Raw genomic sequence first — 17,866 nt, 5'->3', positions numbered from 1 at the left:
AGATGAATAACTCAGTATGGTTGCTGAATGATATATATCTAAACTTATTATATACTGAGATGCAAAAAATTGAAAATCTTGTTTAAATGGGAATTGATCTAAAACAAATTTTGTAGATCATAATAAATATTAATGATCATATCTATTACATATTTATACAAACATCCATGTTATAGTAATATTTTCAATAAGATTAATCTAAATATTTTATTTCCCCATCCAGATCTAGCAATTACTGTGTTATTTTTAATAGTAGTATAAGCGTTTGATGATGGTTGTATTGAAACTCTCTCACATAATATTTACATTATTTTTATACCGCGTAAAATTTGCTTCTTCCGAAATATTATATTTGGATAATTTAGATAATCCTAATTTTTATACAATAAAAATTGTTGAAGACAGATTAACTAAGATTATGATATTATCTACACCAGAAGATAAGATAACTGAAATACGTTCTAAAAGGAAACTAATTTGGGGAAGCGATCGAGGTGAATATGTTAAATGTTTTACTAGATTTTCATTTGAATCGTCCGATAAGACATTAATTACCATTGAAATTGGAAATGCCGTAGATGAAGCTATGAAATTTATTTACGTGAGCGGGAACTTCTATAAATATATCAACAAGAGTGAGTTTGAGGATTATTACAAAAGTTTTTGTTCAGTATTTATTAAAATTCCACCAGGTAAGCTTCCAATTCCGAGACTGAAAAAAAATGTAAAAACAGAAAAAGTTGATAAACGTAAACTAAAACGAGATAGACAAAGAAAAGATAAACCACAAAGTGAACAACATGATAAAAATGTTGATATAGTTTCACAATCATTAGCTGAGGAAGGAATTGATCTAGAAAAGAAAATCGTTGGCAGAGAAGAACCTACTCAACAAACAGAAAAACAACAAGAACCTACAGAGTTAGAACCAGAAACTATTCCAGTGGAACTTGAATCAGATGATGAAGAAATTGATGAATCTAATGTATCAAAACCTAAAGAATCAGATGGAATATTAACTCAGAATAGATACACACAAACAGATATTCAAGAAATAGAAGATATTGGAATTCAAACAGAAATTCATGAATTAGAAAATATTGTAACACAAACAGATATTCAAACTAAAGAAAGCTCGATTCAAACAGACATTCAAGAAGTAGAAGATATAGATACACAAACAGACATTCAAGAATTAGAAAATATTGGTATTCAAACAATTGGGAATTTTTCTGATATAACAGAAGTAACCAAGAAACATGAACAACCAGAAGTACCTAAACGTAGACCAGGTAGACCAAGAAAACAGAAACCTGAACCTGAACAACCTAAACGTAAACGGGGTAGGCCTAGAAAACAGAAATATGAAACTAAAAAAACTTGGTTACTTAGACCAAGAAACATGAAAACTGAAACTAAAAAAACTTGGTTACTTAGACCAAGAAAACAGAAACCTGAACCTGAACAACCTAAACGTAAACGGGGTAGGCCTAGAAAACAGAAATATGAAACTAAAAAAACTTGGTTACTTAGACCAAGAAACATGAAAACTGAAACTAAAAAAACTTGGTTACTTAGACCAAGAAAACATAAACCTGAACCTGAACAACCTAAACGTAAACGAGGTAGACCAAGAAAACAAAAACCTGAACCTGAATCAGATCACTCTGAAGAATCCACTCAACCTCATCCTCAAGAACAAGAAACTGAAGATTCAATAAAGGCATTAGGACCTTCACCTGAAAAAAGACCTTTTTCATTTGATATTTATTGTGAAGATCGAGATGCTGAAGATGAATTAAGGAGAAGAGCGAAGCGTTTTAGGAGTGAACCTCTAGAATCACATGAACAAGAGGATACAACTGATGCAGGAGTGAGTTCAGGTGCAGGGGCTCCACCACCACCCGGAGATGGTTCTGAACCATCGGATGGACCAGGAGATTGTCCTCCTCCAGAGCAGGATCAGGACGATACAGTTTTAGTGCAACTGAATAAAGAAAGAATATTATACCTAGAGGACCCAGGAAGTAATAAAGGTGTAAATTATGAGCATGAAATCAATGATGGAATACCAACTTTAATTATAAGGGCTAAGCCTCATAAAACTATCACACATATTTTTGAAAATGGTTTAATAATTTGTGAAGCTGAGAAGGGAAGCAAACTTTTAAGTTTATCAGCCTTTTCTTACTATAATGAATTCATTCTTGTTGAAATCATATTTAAAACTCCAATGGCTAGCTATAATAGGTATTTCAGAAAACATGGAGGAGATTGGAAAGAAGTTAATATTAAGGACTTTGAAGTTTATTATCAGGATCTTAGAGGTAATGTTATAATGATTGAGGAAATGATGGTTGATATAAGCTTACCGATCGATCCTTCAAAAATCTTCTCCAAAACTAGCGAAAAAAATGGTATAATAACGACAATTCTCATGCCTCTCCCTGGATTTTTTATAAAACAAGTTACTAATGGCGCAAATATTGTTTGGAGTTCAAATTTTAGACGTTGTCTTGCCATCACTATGACGTCTAGAAATGGTGATATGCCCAGACTATTAATGCTTGAAATTTCGGGTCCAAATGACGGTGTTACTGAGGAATTGCACTTCCATAGAATTGGCGATAAATTTTCATTAATTAGCTCAAAATTGTACGACAATGTTGTATACGAAGAGTCTCCCGATTATGATTTTGAATCTACAACAAAATCACCACAACTAATAGAAACAGATCATTCATCCATTTTTATCTCATCAAAAGATTCAATTTCAAGCGAATCAACCAATGAACAAACTCCTATTGAGAAATTCACATTACAACCAGAAACTATTCATCTTGAAATTTCATCAGATGAAGAGGAACCAATTGATCTAAGTATTAAACACAAATCTAAAGCTCCAGAATCAGTTGCAGAACCGACTGAACCAGAAACTATTACACTGGATTTGTTATCAAGTCATGATGAAGAACATGAAGATATTGATCTTTCAGATATTGAACTCCAAATTTCATCAGATGATGAATCACATGAAGACCATACACATCAGGATTTAATTATTCTTGGATCAGAACCATCTGAGGAATCACATACAGAAGATAATAATTCATCGACTATTGTTAGAACGGAATCTACCAAACCACAACCTGATATATCAACCGAAGATACTCACACTCAAACTGACACAGATATAGATAAAAAAACTCGTTCATCTCTTCCACTTAAGAAAAGACCATATAAACAAGATTAATCAAATTATGATAGAATAAATTATGATAAATCAATATGATTAATCAAATAATGATAGATTGATTGGAGAATAATTTATGATTATGAATTTAAATGAAATCTAATTGACATTTGATGAGCCAAATAAAGGCTTTAAATAATACTATTTAAAAATGTTAATCTATAAATTTATAGAGGGAATTATGAACTTGATCAAAAATAATGATGTGTAAATTATTGATGTATTAGATCTAAAGAAGATAATTATAAGATCAAATAGGGTATTAAATATTAAATTTTAAAATAAATTAAATATTACTAATATTGTAAAATAAATTTAATTTAAATCCAAAAATAAAAGAAATATATAATAGGGTAAATATATTTCATAACAAATAAATATATTGTACATCAATACATGTTTGTCATTCAAAATATGATAATTAAACATTTTTGTTTATTTCCCCATCCAAATCTATAAAACTATATTAAAATAATAATAGATTTATGATTTGATAAATGGTTCGAGTTAATACTTTATTATTGGTTTATGCGGGATTTCTATATCATATAAAGATTGTGTCTTCAATTGTGTTAGATCTAAATGACATCGTCAATTCAGGTCTCAAGATACATGAAGATTCCCAAGATGGAATAGTTACCACAAAAATATACTCTACACCAGAAAAAAAGATAACTAAAATACTTAATGGTAAAGCATTAGTTTGGATGGCATTACCAGGTGAATATGTTAAATGTGTTAATATCTTTATGTTTGAATCGAATAATGATGTTTTTTTATCATTTGATGTTCACAATCCAATCATAAATAAGACCTTTTATCTACATAAATATTATAACCATTATAAATTTGTTCGTCAAATAACTTTTGCAAATAAAATTAAAAAACTTCGTAAAAGATCAAAGAGAATGCTTAGGAAACGTAAACTGGAAGATGATGTTGATGAAAATGAATCACAATTAGAACATATTTCAACTGGGGGTTTGATATCAAGTGAAGACGAGTTTGATCAAGATAATATTAAATTACAAATTTCATCAGATGAAGAACAATTAGATCCAGAAACAATTCATTTTGAAATTTCATCAGATGATGAACCAGAAATAGAACCAGAAACTATTACAGTGGAAATAGAGTCAGATGATGATGAACGTGAGGAAGAACTCACGAAACCAGATAGAATAGAACAGGTAATGGATAAATTAAAGAAGATGATAAAACAAAGAATAAAAGAAAAGTCTAAACAATCACAACCTAGTGAATCAGTACCAAGTGAAGAATCAAAACCTAGTGAATCAGAAACAACTAAACAACCAGAACATACATCAGAAACAACTAAACAAACTGAACAAACAGAAACTACAGATGAACGAGAATTACAACCAGAAACTATTCCAGTTGAAGTTGAGTCAGATGATGAACATGAGGATATTGATCTGGAACAAGAGTTATTAAATGAACCACTATTTGGAGAAGATGTTGAGAAATTGTTAGAACGTGAACTTGACAGAACTGGTCTATCAACAAATGAACTTGATTCAGTATTTGAAGAGAAATCTAAAGAAGATGACAATTAGAAACCTAAAAAGAAGACATGAAACAAATCATCAATAGAATCTTAATAAGACATTTAATAAACAGAGACCTATTTGAAGTACTACAATTAAGAAAAGACCATATAAACAAGATTAATCAAATTATGATAGAATAAATTATGATAGAATAAATTATGATAAATCAATATGATAAATCAAATAATGATAGATTGATTGGAGAATAATTTATGATTATGAATTTAAATGAAATCTAATTGACATTTGATGAGCCAAATCAAACAAATGATTAGAATAAAATTAATGTTTAATTTCTGAAGAGAATTATAAAATTCAAATAATGATATATTATATCTAAACAATTGTTATTAGACTTAAAATTATTAAAATACTTTATATGAAATATAAAATAGTGTGGATAGAGATAGTTATTATTGATACATCATATATCTAATATATACATATAAATAAATATTTTATATAGCTAAGATTGATTGAAATGGAATCTATTGTTTATTTCCCCATCCAGATCTATAATTAATATTATATCATTTTACCAGTAAAGACGGGATATGATGATGGTCTATACAAATAATCTTTTTTTAGTCGTTATAGTAATGTTATATATTATAAAGATTGTATTTTCTAATGTGTTAGATTTGGATAATGTAGATAATTCGAGTTTTTATATGATAAAAATTGTTGAACGCGGAGTAACGAAAATTATGATATTATCTACTCCAGAAAATAAGATAACTGAAATACGTAAAGTTAAAAGATTAATTTGGATGTCGGATCCCGGTGAATATGTTAAATGTGTTACTATTTACGAATTTTATAACACAAGAAAAGGCATTATGACCATTGAAATTAAAAATCCCCAAAAAACTAAGATGTTTTATCTACGTAAATATTATTCACACTATGTGTATACCAGTAAACAAAAATTTGAAGATGAATTAAAAGAGCTTTCTAAATATACTCACCAAAAACACGAAAAGGCACTTGAACGTATGCAAAAATTTAGTATACATAGGAAACGTAAATTTCCAAGTGAAACAGATGATACTGAAGAAGAACCACTTGATCTAAGTATTAAACAAAAATCTAAAGTTGATGAATCACATACAGAGCCGTTAGAACCAGAAACTATTCAAGTGGAAATTTCATCAGATGATGAAGATGATGAACCAATTGATTTAAGTATTGAACAAAAATCTACAACTACTGAACCAGTTGTGGAACACACTGAAGAAGAAATTATTCATTTACAAATATCATCAGATGAAGAAGGTAAAACTACTGAACCAGTCGTCGAACACACTGAAGAAGAAATTATTCATTTACAAATATCATCAGATGAAGAAGGTAAAACTACTGAACCAGTCGTCGAACACACTGAAGAAGAAATTATTCATTTACAAATATCATCAGATGAAGAACATATACAAACTAGAGAACCAGAACACACTGAAGAATCCAAAACTACAGAACTAGAAACAACAAAGGAATCAGAACAGTTAAAACCAGAAACTATTCCAGTTGAAATTGGATCAGATGATGAACCTGAGGTACAAGAACCACTTGACTTATCACAATATTATACTAAACGTACAACATCAGAAGCTGAACATATAGAACATGCAGAACCAGAACATACTAAACATATAGAACCTACTGAACCAGAAACTATTACAGTGGAAATTGAGTCAGATGATGATGAACATGAAGAAGAACTCACGAAACAAGAAAGAAAAAAACATGTAATGGATAAATTAAAGAAGATGATAAAACAAAGAATAAAAGAAAAGTCTAAACAATACGCTGAACCAGAGAATTATCCTCAACCATTAGGTATAGAACATGAGGACCATACACATCAGGATTTAATTATTCTTGGATCAGAACCATCTGAGGAATCACATACAGAAGATAATAATTCATCGACTATTGTTAGAACGGAATCTACCAAACCACAACCTGATATATCAACCGAAGATACTCACACTCAAACTGACACAGATATAGATAAAAAAACTCGTTCATCTCTTCCACTTAAGAAAAGACCATATAAACAAGATTAATCAAATTATGATAGAATAAATTATGATAGAATAAAATTTGATGAATCAATATGATAAATCAAATAATGATAGATTGATTGGAGAATAATTTATGATTATGAATTTAAATGAAATCTAATTGACATTTGATGAGCCAAATAAAGGCTTAAAAATAGTGATTTAATTTTCAATTTCTAGTAAATCAAAATATATTATTAGATCTAAATTAAACATTAAAAAAGTAATGTATTTAATACTTTATATGAAATATAAAATAGGGTAAATACACCTTCTAATGATTGATAATTGATATATAGTGTATACATATATATAGTATATGACTATCCCATACAAAAAAGTATGAATCTTGAATTTAATTTAGTATTTGGTTATTTACCATCTAAGTACATAGTGATACTATAAGATCATTATAAAATATATTAAAGATTTGATAAATGGTTCGAGTTAATACTTTAATATTGTTTTATACAATAATTATTTATTGTATAAAGATTGTATCTTCGATTGTGTTAGATTTGGACAATTTAGATAATTCAATAATTGAAATAGTAAAGACCACTGAAGAGGGAATAATTACCACAAAAATATACTCCATACCAGAAAATAAGATAACAGAATTACGTGAAGGATTTATAATAGTTTGGATGCAAGATGATTGTGAATATATTAAATCTATTACTCATTACGAATTTCTATCGACAAAAAGAAAACTTATGAGTATCGAACTCTACAGTCCTTTTGAAGATAATATGATATATTTATACAAACTAGGAAAACATTATGCATATACCACCAGGAATAAGTTCGAAGAAATTTTTAAAAAAAATCTTGAAATTTCAGAAAAGAAAACAAGGAAACGCAAACCTAAATCTTATACCGATTATAAACGTAGGAAAAGCAAAAAGAAGAGAATCACAAAACCAGAAGATTTAGAACCAGAAATGGAATTTGAAATTTCATCAGATGAATCAACTCAACAAACAGAAAAAAAATCAGAAGAACATACAGAACCAGAAATGGATTTTGAAATTTCATCAGAGGAATCAAAACCTATTGAATCAGAAACAACTAAACAACCAGAACATACATCAGAAACAACTAAACAAACTGAACAAACAGAAACTACAGATGAACGAGAATTACAACCAGAAACTATTCCAGTTGAAGTTGAGTCAGATGATGAACATGAGGATATTGATCTGGAACAAGAGTTATTAAATGAACCACTATTTGGAGAAGATGTTGAGAAATTGTTAGAACGTGAACTTGACAGAACTGGTCTATCAACAAATGAACTTGATTCAGTATTTGAAGAGAAATCTAAAGATGATGATAATTAGAAACCTAAAAAGAAGACATGAAACAAATCATCAATAGAATCTTAATAAGACATTTAATAAACAGAGACCTATTTGAAGTACTACAATTAAGAAAAGACCATATAAACAAGATTAATCAAATTATGATAGAATAAATTATGATAAATCAATATGATTAATCAAATAATGATAGATTGATTGGAGAATAATTTATGATTATGAATTTAAATGAAATCTAATTGACATTTGATGAGCCAAATAAAGGCTTTAAATAATACTATTTAAAAATGTTAATCTATAAATTTATAGAGGGAATTATGAACTTGATCAAAAATAATGATGTGTAAATTATTGATGTATTAGATCTAAAGAAGATAATTATAAGATCAAATAGGGTATTAAATATTAAATTTTAAAATAAATTAAATACTACTAATATTGTAAAATAAATTTAATTTAAATCCAAAAATAAAAGAAATATATAATAGGGTAAATATATTTTGGAATAATCGATGATATATGGTTTATAAAATTTGGTTATATACGATTATGTCTAATTGTTGAATTTTACTATAATTAATATTATATTAAAATAATAATAGATTTATGATTTGATAAATGGTTCGAGTTAATACTTTATTATTGGTTTATGCGGGATTTCTATATCATATAAAGATTGTGTCTTCAATTGTCTTAGATCTAAATGACATCGTCAATTCAGGTCTCAAGATACATGAAGATTCCCAAGATGGAATAGTTACCACAAAAATATACTCTACACCAGAAAAAAAGATAACTAAAATACTTAATGGTAAAGCATTAGTTTGGATGGCATTACCAGGTGAATATGTTAAATGTATTAATATCTTTATATTTCAATGGTCCGGTAAAGAACTTATAAACATCGAAATTGAAAATCCAAGAAAAACTTATAATGCATATTTTTTCATGCATAGGGGATATTACAAACTCATAGATAGGGGAGGATTTGAAAATTTTTTCCTACAATATAGTAATTTTGTCTCAAAAATCTCTGAAAAAATTGTAAAGAGTAGATCATTAAAACGTAAATTTCCATTTGAAATCGATGGCAGAGAAGAACCTACTAAAAAGAAGATACAATCTCAACTTTCCGGAACAACTATACACTCGGAACAGGAACAGATAGACAATAAAAAACAATTAGAACCAGAAACTATTACAGTGGAAATTGGATCAGATGATGAAGAAATTGATGAATCTAATGTATCAAAACCTAAAGAAACACAAACAGATTTTCCAACTAAAGAAAGCTCGATCCAAACAGATATTCAACAAACACAAGATATTGAAACTCAAACACTTGTACCAACTGGTTCAACTGAGACCCAAACAGATATTCAACAAACACAAGATATTGAAACTCAAACACTTGTACCAACTGGTTCAACTGAGACCCAAACAGATATTCAACAAACACAAGATATTGGAATTCAAACGAAATTAAGGACCAAATATCCTAAAAAAAAGACTACAAAAACTAGTTCAGTTGAGACACAGACAGAAATAATCATGCCTATGGATGATCAGTTTGTTGATGACGTTGAAGATGGAGAAATTATTGAAGTTTTAATAGGATCGGATGGTGAATATGTGGAAAATTATGATTGGGAAGATGAATACAATTCAGACATTCAATTTGAAATTTCATCAGATAGTGATATGGATGTTGATGAGTCTACAGATTCTCAAGTTATACATTCTGATGCGATTACTCAAACTGACACAGATATAGATAAAAAAACTCGTTCATCTCTTCCACTTAAGAAAAGACCATATAAACAAGATTAATCAAATTATGATAGAATAAATTATGATAAATCAATATGATTAGAGAATCAAATATGATAGATTGATTGGAGAATAATTTATGATTATGAATTTAAATGAAATCTAATTGACATTTGATGAGCCAAATAAAGGCTTAAAAATAGTGATTTAATTTTCAATTTCTAGTAAATCAAAATATATTATTAGATCTAAATTAAACATTAAAAAAGTAATGTATTTAATACTTTATATGAAATATAAAATAGTGTGATAAATTTCATAACAAATAAATATTTTATATAGCTAAGATTGATTGAAATGGAATCTATTGTTTATTTCCCCATCCAGATCTATAATTAATATTATATTAAAATAATAATAGATTTATGATTTGATAAATGGTTCGAGTTAATACTTTATTATTGGTTTATGCGGGATTTCTATATCATATAAAGATTGTATCTTCAATTGTGTTAGATTTGGATAATGAAGATATTTCGAGATTTTATACAATGAAAATTGTTGAACAAGGAGTAACCAAGGTTATGATATTATCTACTCCAGAAAATAAGATAACTGAAATACGTAAAGGTAAAAGTTTAATTTGGATGGCAGATCCAGATGAATATGTTAAATGTTTCACTCGTATTTCAAGTAGATGGTATTCTGAAGAACTTTCTACCATTGAAATTGAAAATCCCAAAAAAACTAAGATGTTTTATCTACGTAAACATTATTTTTCTCACTTTTATTATATCAGTAAAAAAGATTTTGAACAAAGGTTTTTAACACTTACAAAATATTGCAAACAACTAGAATATATGGACAATGAAGTCGTAAAGGGGAAACGTAAAATTCCTAGACTAAATATAAAAAGAAAACGTAAATTTCCATTTGAAAAAGATGGCATAGAAAAAACTACCAAAAAGGAGGCAGAGACACAAACAGAAGATAAAGAACTAGAATCAATTCATTTTGAAGTTTCATCAGATGATGAACCAGAAATAGAACCAGAAACTATTCCAGTGGAAGTAGACTCAGATGATGATGAGGTACCACTTGATTTATCACAATATTATACTGAACCTATAGAACAGACAGAACATACTTCAACAGGGGATTTGTTATCAAGTCATGATGAAGAACAACCAATTGATCTAACTATTAAACACAAATCTAAAGCTCCTGAATCAGTTGTAGAACCGACTGAACCAGAAACTATTACAGTGGATTTGTTATCAAGTCATGATGAAGAACATGAAGATAGTGATCTTTCAGATATTGAACTCCAAATTTCATCAGATGATGAATCACATGAAGACCATACACATCAGGATTTAATTATTCTTGGATCAGAACCATCTGAGGAATCACATACAGAAGATAATAATTCATCGACTATTGTTAGAACGGAATCTACCAAACCACAACCTGATATATCAACCGAAGATACTCACACTCAAACTGACACAGATATAGATAAAAAAACTCGTTCATCTCTTCCACTTAAGAAAAGACCATATAAACAAGATTAATCAAATTATGATAGAATCAAATTATGATAAATCAATATGATTAATCAAATAATGATAGATTGATTGGAGAATAATTTATGATTATGAATTTAAATGAAATCTAATTGACATTTGATGAGCCAAATAAAGGCTTTAAATAATACTATTTAAAAATGTTAATCTATAAATTTATAGAGGGAATTATGAACTTGATCAAAAATAATGATGTGTAAATTATTGATGTATTAGATCTAAAGAAGATAATTATAAGATCAAATAGGGTATTAAATATTAAATTTTAAAATAAATTAAATACTACTAATATTGTAAAATAAATTTAATTTAAATCCAAAAATAAAAGAAATATATAATAGGGTAAATATATTTTGGAATAATCGATGATATATGGTTTATAAAATTTGGTTATATACGATTATGTCTAATTGTTGAATTTTACTATAATTAATATTATATTAAAATAATAATAGATTTATGATTTGATAAATGGTTCGAGTTAATACTTTATTATTGGTTTATGCGGGATTTCTATATCATATAAAGATTGTGTCTTCAATTGTCTTAGATCTAAATGACATCGTCAATTCAGGTCTCAAGATACATGAAGATTCCCAAGATGGAATAGTTACCACAAAAATATACTCTACACCAGAAAAAAAGATAACTAAAATACTTAATGGTAAAGCATTAGTTTGGATGGCATTACCAGGTGAATATGTTAAATGTATTAATATCTTTATGTTTAAACGTTGTAAGAAAGTACTTTGTACCATCGAAATTGAAAATCCAAGAAAAACCGATATCTTTTATCTACATAAATATTATTCACATTATAATTATATCAGTAAAGAAGAGTACTACGAAAATTTTGAAAGATTTTCCTACAAGCAACCTAAGCCTAAAAAAAAACTAGGTAGACCTAGAAAACAGAAACCTGAACCTGAAACAGATCACTCTGAAGTACATAAACAAGAGAAGGTTGCTAAACCTAAACGTAAAAGGGGTAGACCTAGAAAACAAAAATCTGATCGTGAAGAACCTAAACGTAAACGAGGTAGACCAAGAAAACATAAAGCAGAAGAACGTGAGACAGATGAAGAAGACCACGAAAGTGAAATTTCAGATATTGAACTGTTATTTTCATCAGATGAGGAACCAATTGAACTATTAGACACTGAATTGACGGATAGTGCAGATGAACATTTAGAACCTGAGGAACCAATTGAACTATTATACACTGAATTGACGGATAGTGCAGATGAACATTTAGAACCTGAGGAACCAATTGAACTATTAGACACTGAATTGACGGATAGTGCAGATGAACATTTAGAACCTGAGGAACCAATTGAACTATTAGACACTGAATTGACGGATAGTGCAGATGAACATTTAGAACCTGAGGAACCAATTGAACCATTAGACACTGAATTGACGGATAGTGCAGATGAACGAGAATTACAACCAGAAACTATTCCAGTTGAAGTTGAGTCAGATGATGAACATGAGGATATTGATCTGGAACAAGAGTTATTAAATGAACCACTATTTGGAGAAGATGTTGAGAAATTGTTAGAACGTGAACTTGACAGAACTGGTCTATCAACAAATGAACTTGATTCAGTATTTGAAGAGAAATCTAAAGAAGATGATAATTAGAAACCTAAAAAGAAGACATGAAACAAATCATCAATAGAATCTTAATAAGACATTTAATAAACAGAGACCTATTTGAAGTACTACAATTAAGAAAAGACCATATAAACAAGATTAATCAAATTATGATAGAATAAATTATGATAAATCAATATGATTAATCAAATAATGATAGATTGATTGGAGAATAATTTATGATTATGAATTTAAATGAAATCTAATTGACATTTGATGAGCCAAATAAAGGCTTTAAATAATACTATTTAAAAATGTTAATCTATAAATTTATAGAGGGAATTATGAACTTGATCAAAAATAATGATGTGTAAATTATTGATGTATTAGATCTAAAGAAGATAATTATAAGATCAAATAGGGTATTAAATATTAAATTTTAAAATAAATTAAATACTACTAATATTGTAAAATAATGATGTAAAACAGGGTAAATACTGCTTGTAACAATTGATACTTAATATATGTAGTTTGTTCATTTATTTTATTAATATTATCTGAATCTGTATACGTTTGCACCAAAATATTTATTATTTTAATTGGTTCCCCATCCAGATCTATAGAAAATATTTTGTCATTAATATAGCACGGAAATATGATAAATGGTTTCCTTAAAAAATCCTTGTATTGTTTTTACAGTAATTGTTTATTATATAAAGGCCGTATCCTCTTTAATACTGGATTTATCTAATTTAAGTAACTCTGTTTTGGAGGTTCAAAGTACTGTTGAAGATGGAATAGTTATAACTAAAATATACTCAACACCAGAAAAAAAGATAACTGAAATATATCAAGGATTTATAGAAATCTGGATTGGTTATCCAGGTGAATCGGCCAAATGTGTTACATATATTAAGTTTAAACGACCTATCAGGGCAATTCTCAAAATTGAAGTTGACAATCCTGTTTTAAATTCTAACTATTATCTTTTTAAAAAATATTCAAATTATAAATATATCAGTAAAGACGAATTTGAAAAAAAATATGAAGAAATTAAAGATCTTTGTAAATCAATTGATGTATCAATTGACAATGATAAACCTAAAAGACTAAGAAAACATAAACCAAAAATTAAGGATACCGATTATAAAACTAGGAAAAGTAAAAAGAAATCTATTGCTCAAGAAAAATTAGACCCTGAAGAGACGGATACTGCAGATGAAATTCCGTCAGATAAAGACGATGATGAACCTGAGGATCTAACGGAGGAACAGAGACAAAAGATAAAGGACCAGGTTTTGGAGAAGATTGATTTTGAAGTTTCATCAGATGAAGATATTGATGTTGATGGACCTACTCACTCCCATATACAATCTGATGCGATTACTCAAACTGAAACTCAATCTTATGAACGTACAGGACCTCAAGTATTAGACCGTGAAGCTGTTTCAGAGGAATCGGTTAGAGTTGAGGAGGCTGGAAAAATATCGGTAGAATTTTCTGACGATGAGATAGAATCTGAATTATTTCAAGTAAATTTGGGATCAGATAGTGATGATGAACCTCTAATAATTAAAGCGTTTATACCAACAAGTACTCAAACAAATAAAAAAACTAAAACAGATAACGAACAAACGTATACATATTACACAACTTACACATTGAGCAAATCTCAATCTCAGGTTTCCAAAACAACTACTGAATCGGCAGAACAATTAGTACCAGAAACTATTCCAGTGGAAATAGGATCAGATGAAGAAGACCACGAAAGTGAAATTTCAGATATTGAACTGCTATTTTCATCAGATGAATCAAGTCAACAAACAGAAAAAATTGCTAAACCTAAAAAACCTAGGATACGTAGACCTAGAAAACAAAAACCTGAAAGTGAAACAGAAAAAGTTGGTAAACCTAAACGTAAACGAGGTAGGCCTAGAAAACTAAAACCAGATGAAGTTGAAGAACCTAAACGAAAACGAGCTAGACCAAAAAAACATAAAGCAGATGAACTTGATACAGATCACATTGAAGTACATAAACAAGTGAGAATTGATAAACGTAAAAGTAAACAAGGTAGACCAAAAATTAAGGATACCGAAAAAACAACTAAACAAACAACTGAACAACCAGAACATTTAGAATTACAACCAGAAACTATTCCAGTGGAAATTGAGTCAGATGATGAACATGAGGATATTGATCTGGAACAAGAGTTATTAAATGAACCACTATTTGGAGAAGATGTTGAGAAATTGTTAGAACGTGAACTTGATAATATTGGTATATCAACAAATGAACTTGATTCAGTATTTGAAGAGAAATCTAAAGATGACAATTAGAAACCTAAAAAGAAGACATGAAACAAATCATCAATAGAATCTTAATAAGACATTTACTAAACAGAGACCTATTTGAAGTACTACAATTAAGAAAAGACCATATAAACAAGATTAATCAAATTATGATAGAATCAAATTATGATAAATCAATATGATTAATCAAATAATGATAGATTGATTGGAGAATAATTTATGATTATGAATTTAAATGAAATCTAATTGACATTTGATGAGCCAAATAAAGGCTTTAAATAATACTATTTAAAAATGTTAATCTATAAATTTATAGAGGGAATTATGAACTTGATCAAAAATAATGATGTGTAAATTATTGATGTATTAGATCTAAAGAAGATAATTATAAGATCAAATAGGGTATTAAATATTAAATTTTAAAATAAATTAAATACTACTAATATTGTAAAATAAATTTAATTTAAATCCAAAAATAAAAGAAATATATAATAGGGTAAATATATTTTGGAATAATCGATGATATATGGTTTATAAAATTTGGTTATATATATGTGATTTTGAATAAGATTAATCTAAAATTGTTAATTCCCCATCCAGATCTATAAAACTATATTATTATAATAATAAAAATATGATTTCATAAATGGTTCGATTTAATACTTTATGTATTTTTTATGGACTAGTTATTTATTATATAAGGATTGTATCTTCAATTCTGTTAGATTTGGAAAATGTAAATATTTCAAAATTTTATACAATGAGAATTGTTGAACGCGGAGTAACTAAGATTATGATATTATCTACACCAGAAAATAAGATAACTGAAGTATATAATGGCATTTTTTTTGTATGGAGTCCAGATCCCGGTGAATATGTTAAATGTGTTACTATTTACGAATTCCGTTACACAAAAAGAGTTATTATGTCCATTGAAATTGAAAATCCAAGAAAAACCGATATGTATTATCTATCTAAATATAGATGGAATTATAAATATATCAGTAAAGAGGACTTTGAAAAGGAATATCAATCAATGTTATTGATTGAGAAAGAATTAGAATATGGAATACAAAAACAAAAACATGAAAGTGGAACAGAAAAGGTTTTTATACCTAAACGTAAACGAGGTAGACCAAGAAAACATAAACCAAAAATTAAGGATACCGATTATAAAACTAGGAAAAGTAAAAAGCAATCTATTGCTCAAGAAGAAACTACTCAACAACTAGAAAAATTAGACCCTGAAGTAACTACTACTACAAAAGAAGAATCTGAAGAGTCTAAAGAACCTACTCAAACACCTACTAAAGAATCCAAAACGGATTCCGCTCAAATTACTCAACTAACTGAGGAACCAAAACCACAGTTACAACCAGAAATTACTCCAGTTGAAATAGGATCGGATGAAGAACCTGAGGAAGAAGAACCAGTTCATCTATCACAATATTATACTGAAACTATAGAACATATAGAACCTACTTCTACCATGGATTTGTTATTAAGTGATTATGAACATTTAGAACCTGAGGAGCTTGAAATTTCAGATATTGAACCAAGTGAATCAGTTGTGGAACAGACTGAAGAAGAATTAGAATTAGATTCAATTCATTTTGAAATTTCATCAGATGAATCAAGTCAACAAACAGAAAAACAACCAGAAGAACATAAAGAACCAGAAATAGAATTTGAAATTTCATCAGATGATGAACCAGAACACACAAGAGAAACTACTGAATTACAACCAGAAACTATTCCAGTGGAAATTGAGTCAGATGATGAACATGAGGATATTGATCTGGAACAAGAGTTATTAAATGAACCACTATTTGGAGAAGATGTTGAGAAATTGTTAGAACGTGAACTTGATAATATTGGTATATCAACAAATGAACTTGATTCAGTATTTGAAGAGAAATCTAAAGATGACAATTAGAAACCTAAAAAGAAGACATGAAACAAATCATCAATAGAATCTTAATAAGACATTTACTAAACAGAGACCTATTTGAAGTACTACAATTAAGAAAAGACCATATAAACAAGATTAATCAAATTATGATAGAATCAAATTATGATAAATCAATATGATTAATCAAATAATGATAGATTGATTGGAGAATAATTTATGATTATGAATTTAAATGAAATCTAATTGACATTTGATGAGCCAAATAAAGGCTTTAAATAATACTATTTAAAAATGTTAATCTATAAATTTATAGAGGGAATTATGAACTTGATCAAAAATAATGATGTGTAAATTATTGATGTATTAGATCTAAAGAAGATAATTATAAGATCAAATAGGGTATTAAATATTAAATTTTAAAATAAATTAAATACTACTAATATTGTAAAATAAATTTAATTTAAATCCAAAAATAAAAGAA

General features: G+C 28.1%; 9 protein-coding genes across 9 annotated transcripts, besides 14 other annotated features; all 9 read left to right on the top strand.

Moving 5' to 3' along the window:
• Positions 1-268: 268 nt before the first annotated feature.
• Positions 269-340: a sequence feature (Signal peptide predicted for TA20082 by SignalP 2.0 HMM (Signal peptide probability 0.774, signal anchor probability 0.000) with cleavage site probability 0.399 between residues 24 and 25).
• TA20082 (Tashat3 protein) lies at positions 269-3,253 on the top strand (the record flags this gene model as incomplete). The annotated part of the gene is made up of 1 exon (XM_949082.1): positions 269-3,253. The coding sequence occupies one exon, from the start codon at positions 269-271 to the stop codon at positions 3,251-3,253; it is 2,985 nt and encodes a 994-aa protein (XP_954175.1).
• Positions 3,254-3,750: 497 nt separating this feature from the next.
• Positions 3,751-3,819: a sequence feature (Signal peptide predicted for TA03165 by SignalP 2.0 HMM (Signal peptide probability 0.907, signal anchor probability 0.005) with cleavage site probability 0.876 between residues 23 and 24).
• On the top strand, positions 3,751-4,830 carry TA03165 (Tash1-like protein, putative; the record flags this gene model as incomplete). The annotated part of the gene is made up of 1 exon (XM_949081.1): positions 3,751-4,830. The coding sequence occupies one exon, from the start codon at positions 3,751-3,753 to the stop codon at positions 4,828-4,830; it is 1,080 nt and encodes a 359-aa protein (XP_954174.1).
• Positions 3,769-3,828: a sequence feature (1 probable transmembrane helix predicted for TA03165 by TMHMM2.0 at aa 7-26).
• A 548-nt stretch (positions 4,831-5,378) lies between the features above and the next one.
• Positions 5,379-5,453: a sequence feature (Signal peptide predicted for TA03160 by SignalP 2.0 HMM (Signal peptide probability 0.786, signal anchor probability 0.154) with cleavage site probability 0.761 between residues 25 and 26).
• On the top strand, positions 5,379-6,890 carry TA03160 (Tash1-like protein, putative; the record flags this gene model as incomplete). Its single annotated transcript, XM_949080.1, has 1 exon — positions 5,379-6,890. One exon carries the CDS (start codon positions 5,379-5,381, stop codon positions 6,888-6,890), a length of 1,512 nt encoding a protein of 503 aa, XP_954173.1.
• Positions 5,403-5,462: a sequence feature (1 probable transmembrane helix predicted for TA03160 by TMHMM2.0 at aa 9-28).
• A 434-nt stretch (positions 6,891-7,324) lies between the features above and the next one.
• Positions 7,325-7,393: a sequence feature (Signal peptide predicted for TA03155 by SignalP 2.0 HMM (Signal peptide probability 0.686, signal anchor probability 0.170) with cleavage site probability 0.623 between residues 23 and 24).
• On the top strand, positions 7,325-8,230 carry TA03155 (Tash1-like protein, putative; the record flags this gene model as incomplete). The annotated part of the gene is made up of 1 exon (XM_949079.1): positions 7,325-8,230. One exon carries the CDS (start codon positions 7,325-7,327, stop codon positions 8,228-8,230), a length of 906 nt encoding a protein of 301 aa, XP_954172.1.
• Positions 7,343-7,402: a sequence feature (1 probable transmembrane helix predicted for TA03155 by TMHMM2.0 at aa 7-26).
• A 597-nt stretch (positions 8,231-8,827) lies between the features above and the next one.
• Positions 8,828-8,896: a sequence feature (Signal peptide predicted for TA03150 by SignalP 2.0 HMM (Signal peptide probability 0.907, signal anchor probability 0.005) with cleavage site probability 0.876 between residues 23 and 24).
• TA03150 (Tash1-like protein, putative) lies at positions 8,828-10,039 on the top strand (the record flags this gene model as incomplete). The annotated part of the gene is made up of 1 exon (XM_949078.1): positions 8,828-10,039. One exon carries the CDS (start codon positions 8,828-8,830, stop codon positions 10,037-10,039), a length of 1,212 nt encoding a protein of 403 aa, XP_954171.1.
• Positions 8,846-8,905: a sequence feature (1 probable transmembrane helix predicted for TA03150 by TMHMM2.0 at aa 7-26).
• A 377-nt stretch (positions 10,040-10,416) lies between the features above and the next one.
• Positions 10,417-10,485: a sequence feature (Signal peptide predicted for TA03145 by SignalP 2.0 HMM (Signal peptide probability 0.907, signal anchor probability 0.005) with cleavage site probability 0.876 between residues 23 and 24).
• TA03145 (Tash1-like protein, putative) lies at positions 10,417-11,553 on the top strand (the record flags this gene model as incomplete). The annotated part of the gene is made up of 1 exon (XM_949077.1): positions 10,417-11,553. The coding sequence occupies one exon, from the start codon at positions 10,417-10,419 to the stop codon at positions 11,551-11,553; it is 1,137 nt and encodes a 378-aa protein (XP_954170.1).
• Positions 10,435-10,494: a sequence feature (1 probable transmembrane helix predicted for TA03145 by TMHMM2.0 at aa 7-26).
• Positions 11,554-12,036: 483 nt separating the features above from the next.
• Positions 12,037-12,105: a sequence feature (Signal peptide predicted for TA03140 by SignalP 2.0 HMM (Signal peptide probability 0.907, signal anchor probability 0.005) with cleavage site probability 0.876 between residues 23 and 24).
• Positions 12,037-13,209, top strand: TA03140 (Tash1-or TashAT-like protein, putative; the record flags this gene model as incomplete). Its single annotated transcript, XM_949076.1, has 1 exon — positions 12,037-13,209. The coding sequence occupies one exon, from the start codon at positions 12,037-12,039 to the stop codon at positions 13,207-13,209; it is 1,173 nt and encodes a 390-aa protein (XP_954169.1).
• Positions 12,055-12,114: a sequence feature (1 probable transmembrane helix predicted for TA03140 by TMHMM2.0 at aa 7-26).
• Positions 13,210-13,823: 614 nt separating the features above from the next.
• Positions 13,824-15,500, top strand: TA03135 (Tash(AT)-like protein, putative; the record flags this gene model as incomplete). Its single annotated transcript, XM_949075.1, has 1 exon — positions 13,824-15,500. The coding sequence occupies one exon, from the start codon at positions 13,824-13,826 to the stop codon at positions 15,498-15,500; it is 1,677 nt and encodes a 558-aa protein (XP_954168.1).
• Positions 15,501-16,119: 619 nt separating this feature from the next.
• Positions 16,120-17,409, top strand: TA03130 (Tash(AT)-like protein, putative; the record flags this gene model as incomplete). The annotated part of the gene is made up of 1 exon (XM_949074.1): positions 16,120-17,409. One exon carries the CDS (start codon positions 16,120-16,122, stop codon positions 17,407-17,409), a length of 1,290 nt encoding a protein of 429 aa, XP_954167.1.
• Positions 16,138-16,197: a sequence feature (1 probable transmembrane helix predicted for TA03130 by TMHMM2.0 at aa 7-26).
• Positions 17,410-17,866: the final 457 nt, after the last annotated feature.

This window comes from Theileria annulata, chromosome 1, assembly GCF_000003225.4.
Source record: "Theileria annulata chromosome 1, complete sequence, *** SEQUENCING IN PROGRESS ***".
Lineage (NCBI taxonomy): Eukaryota > Apicomplexa > Aconoidasida > Piroplasmida > Theileriidae > Theileria > Theileria annulata.
This window is presented reverse-complemented; position numbering and strand designations above follow the sequence as displayed.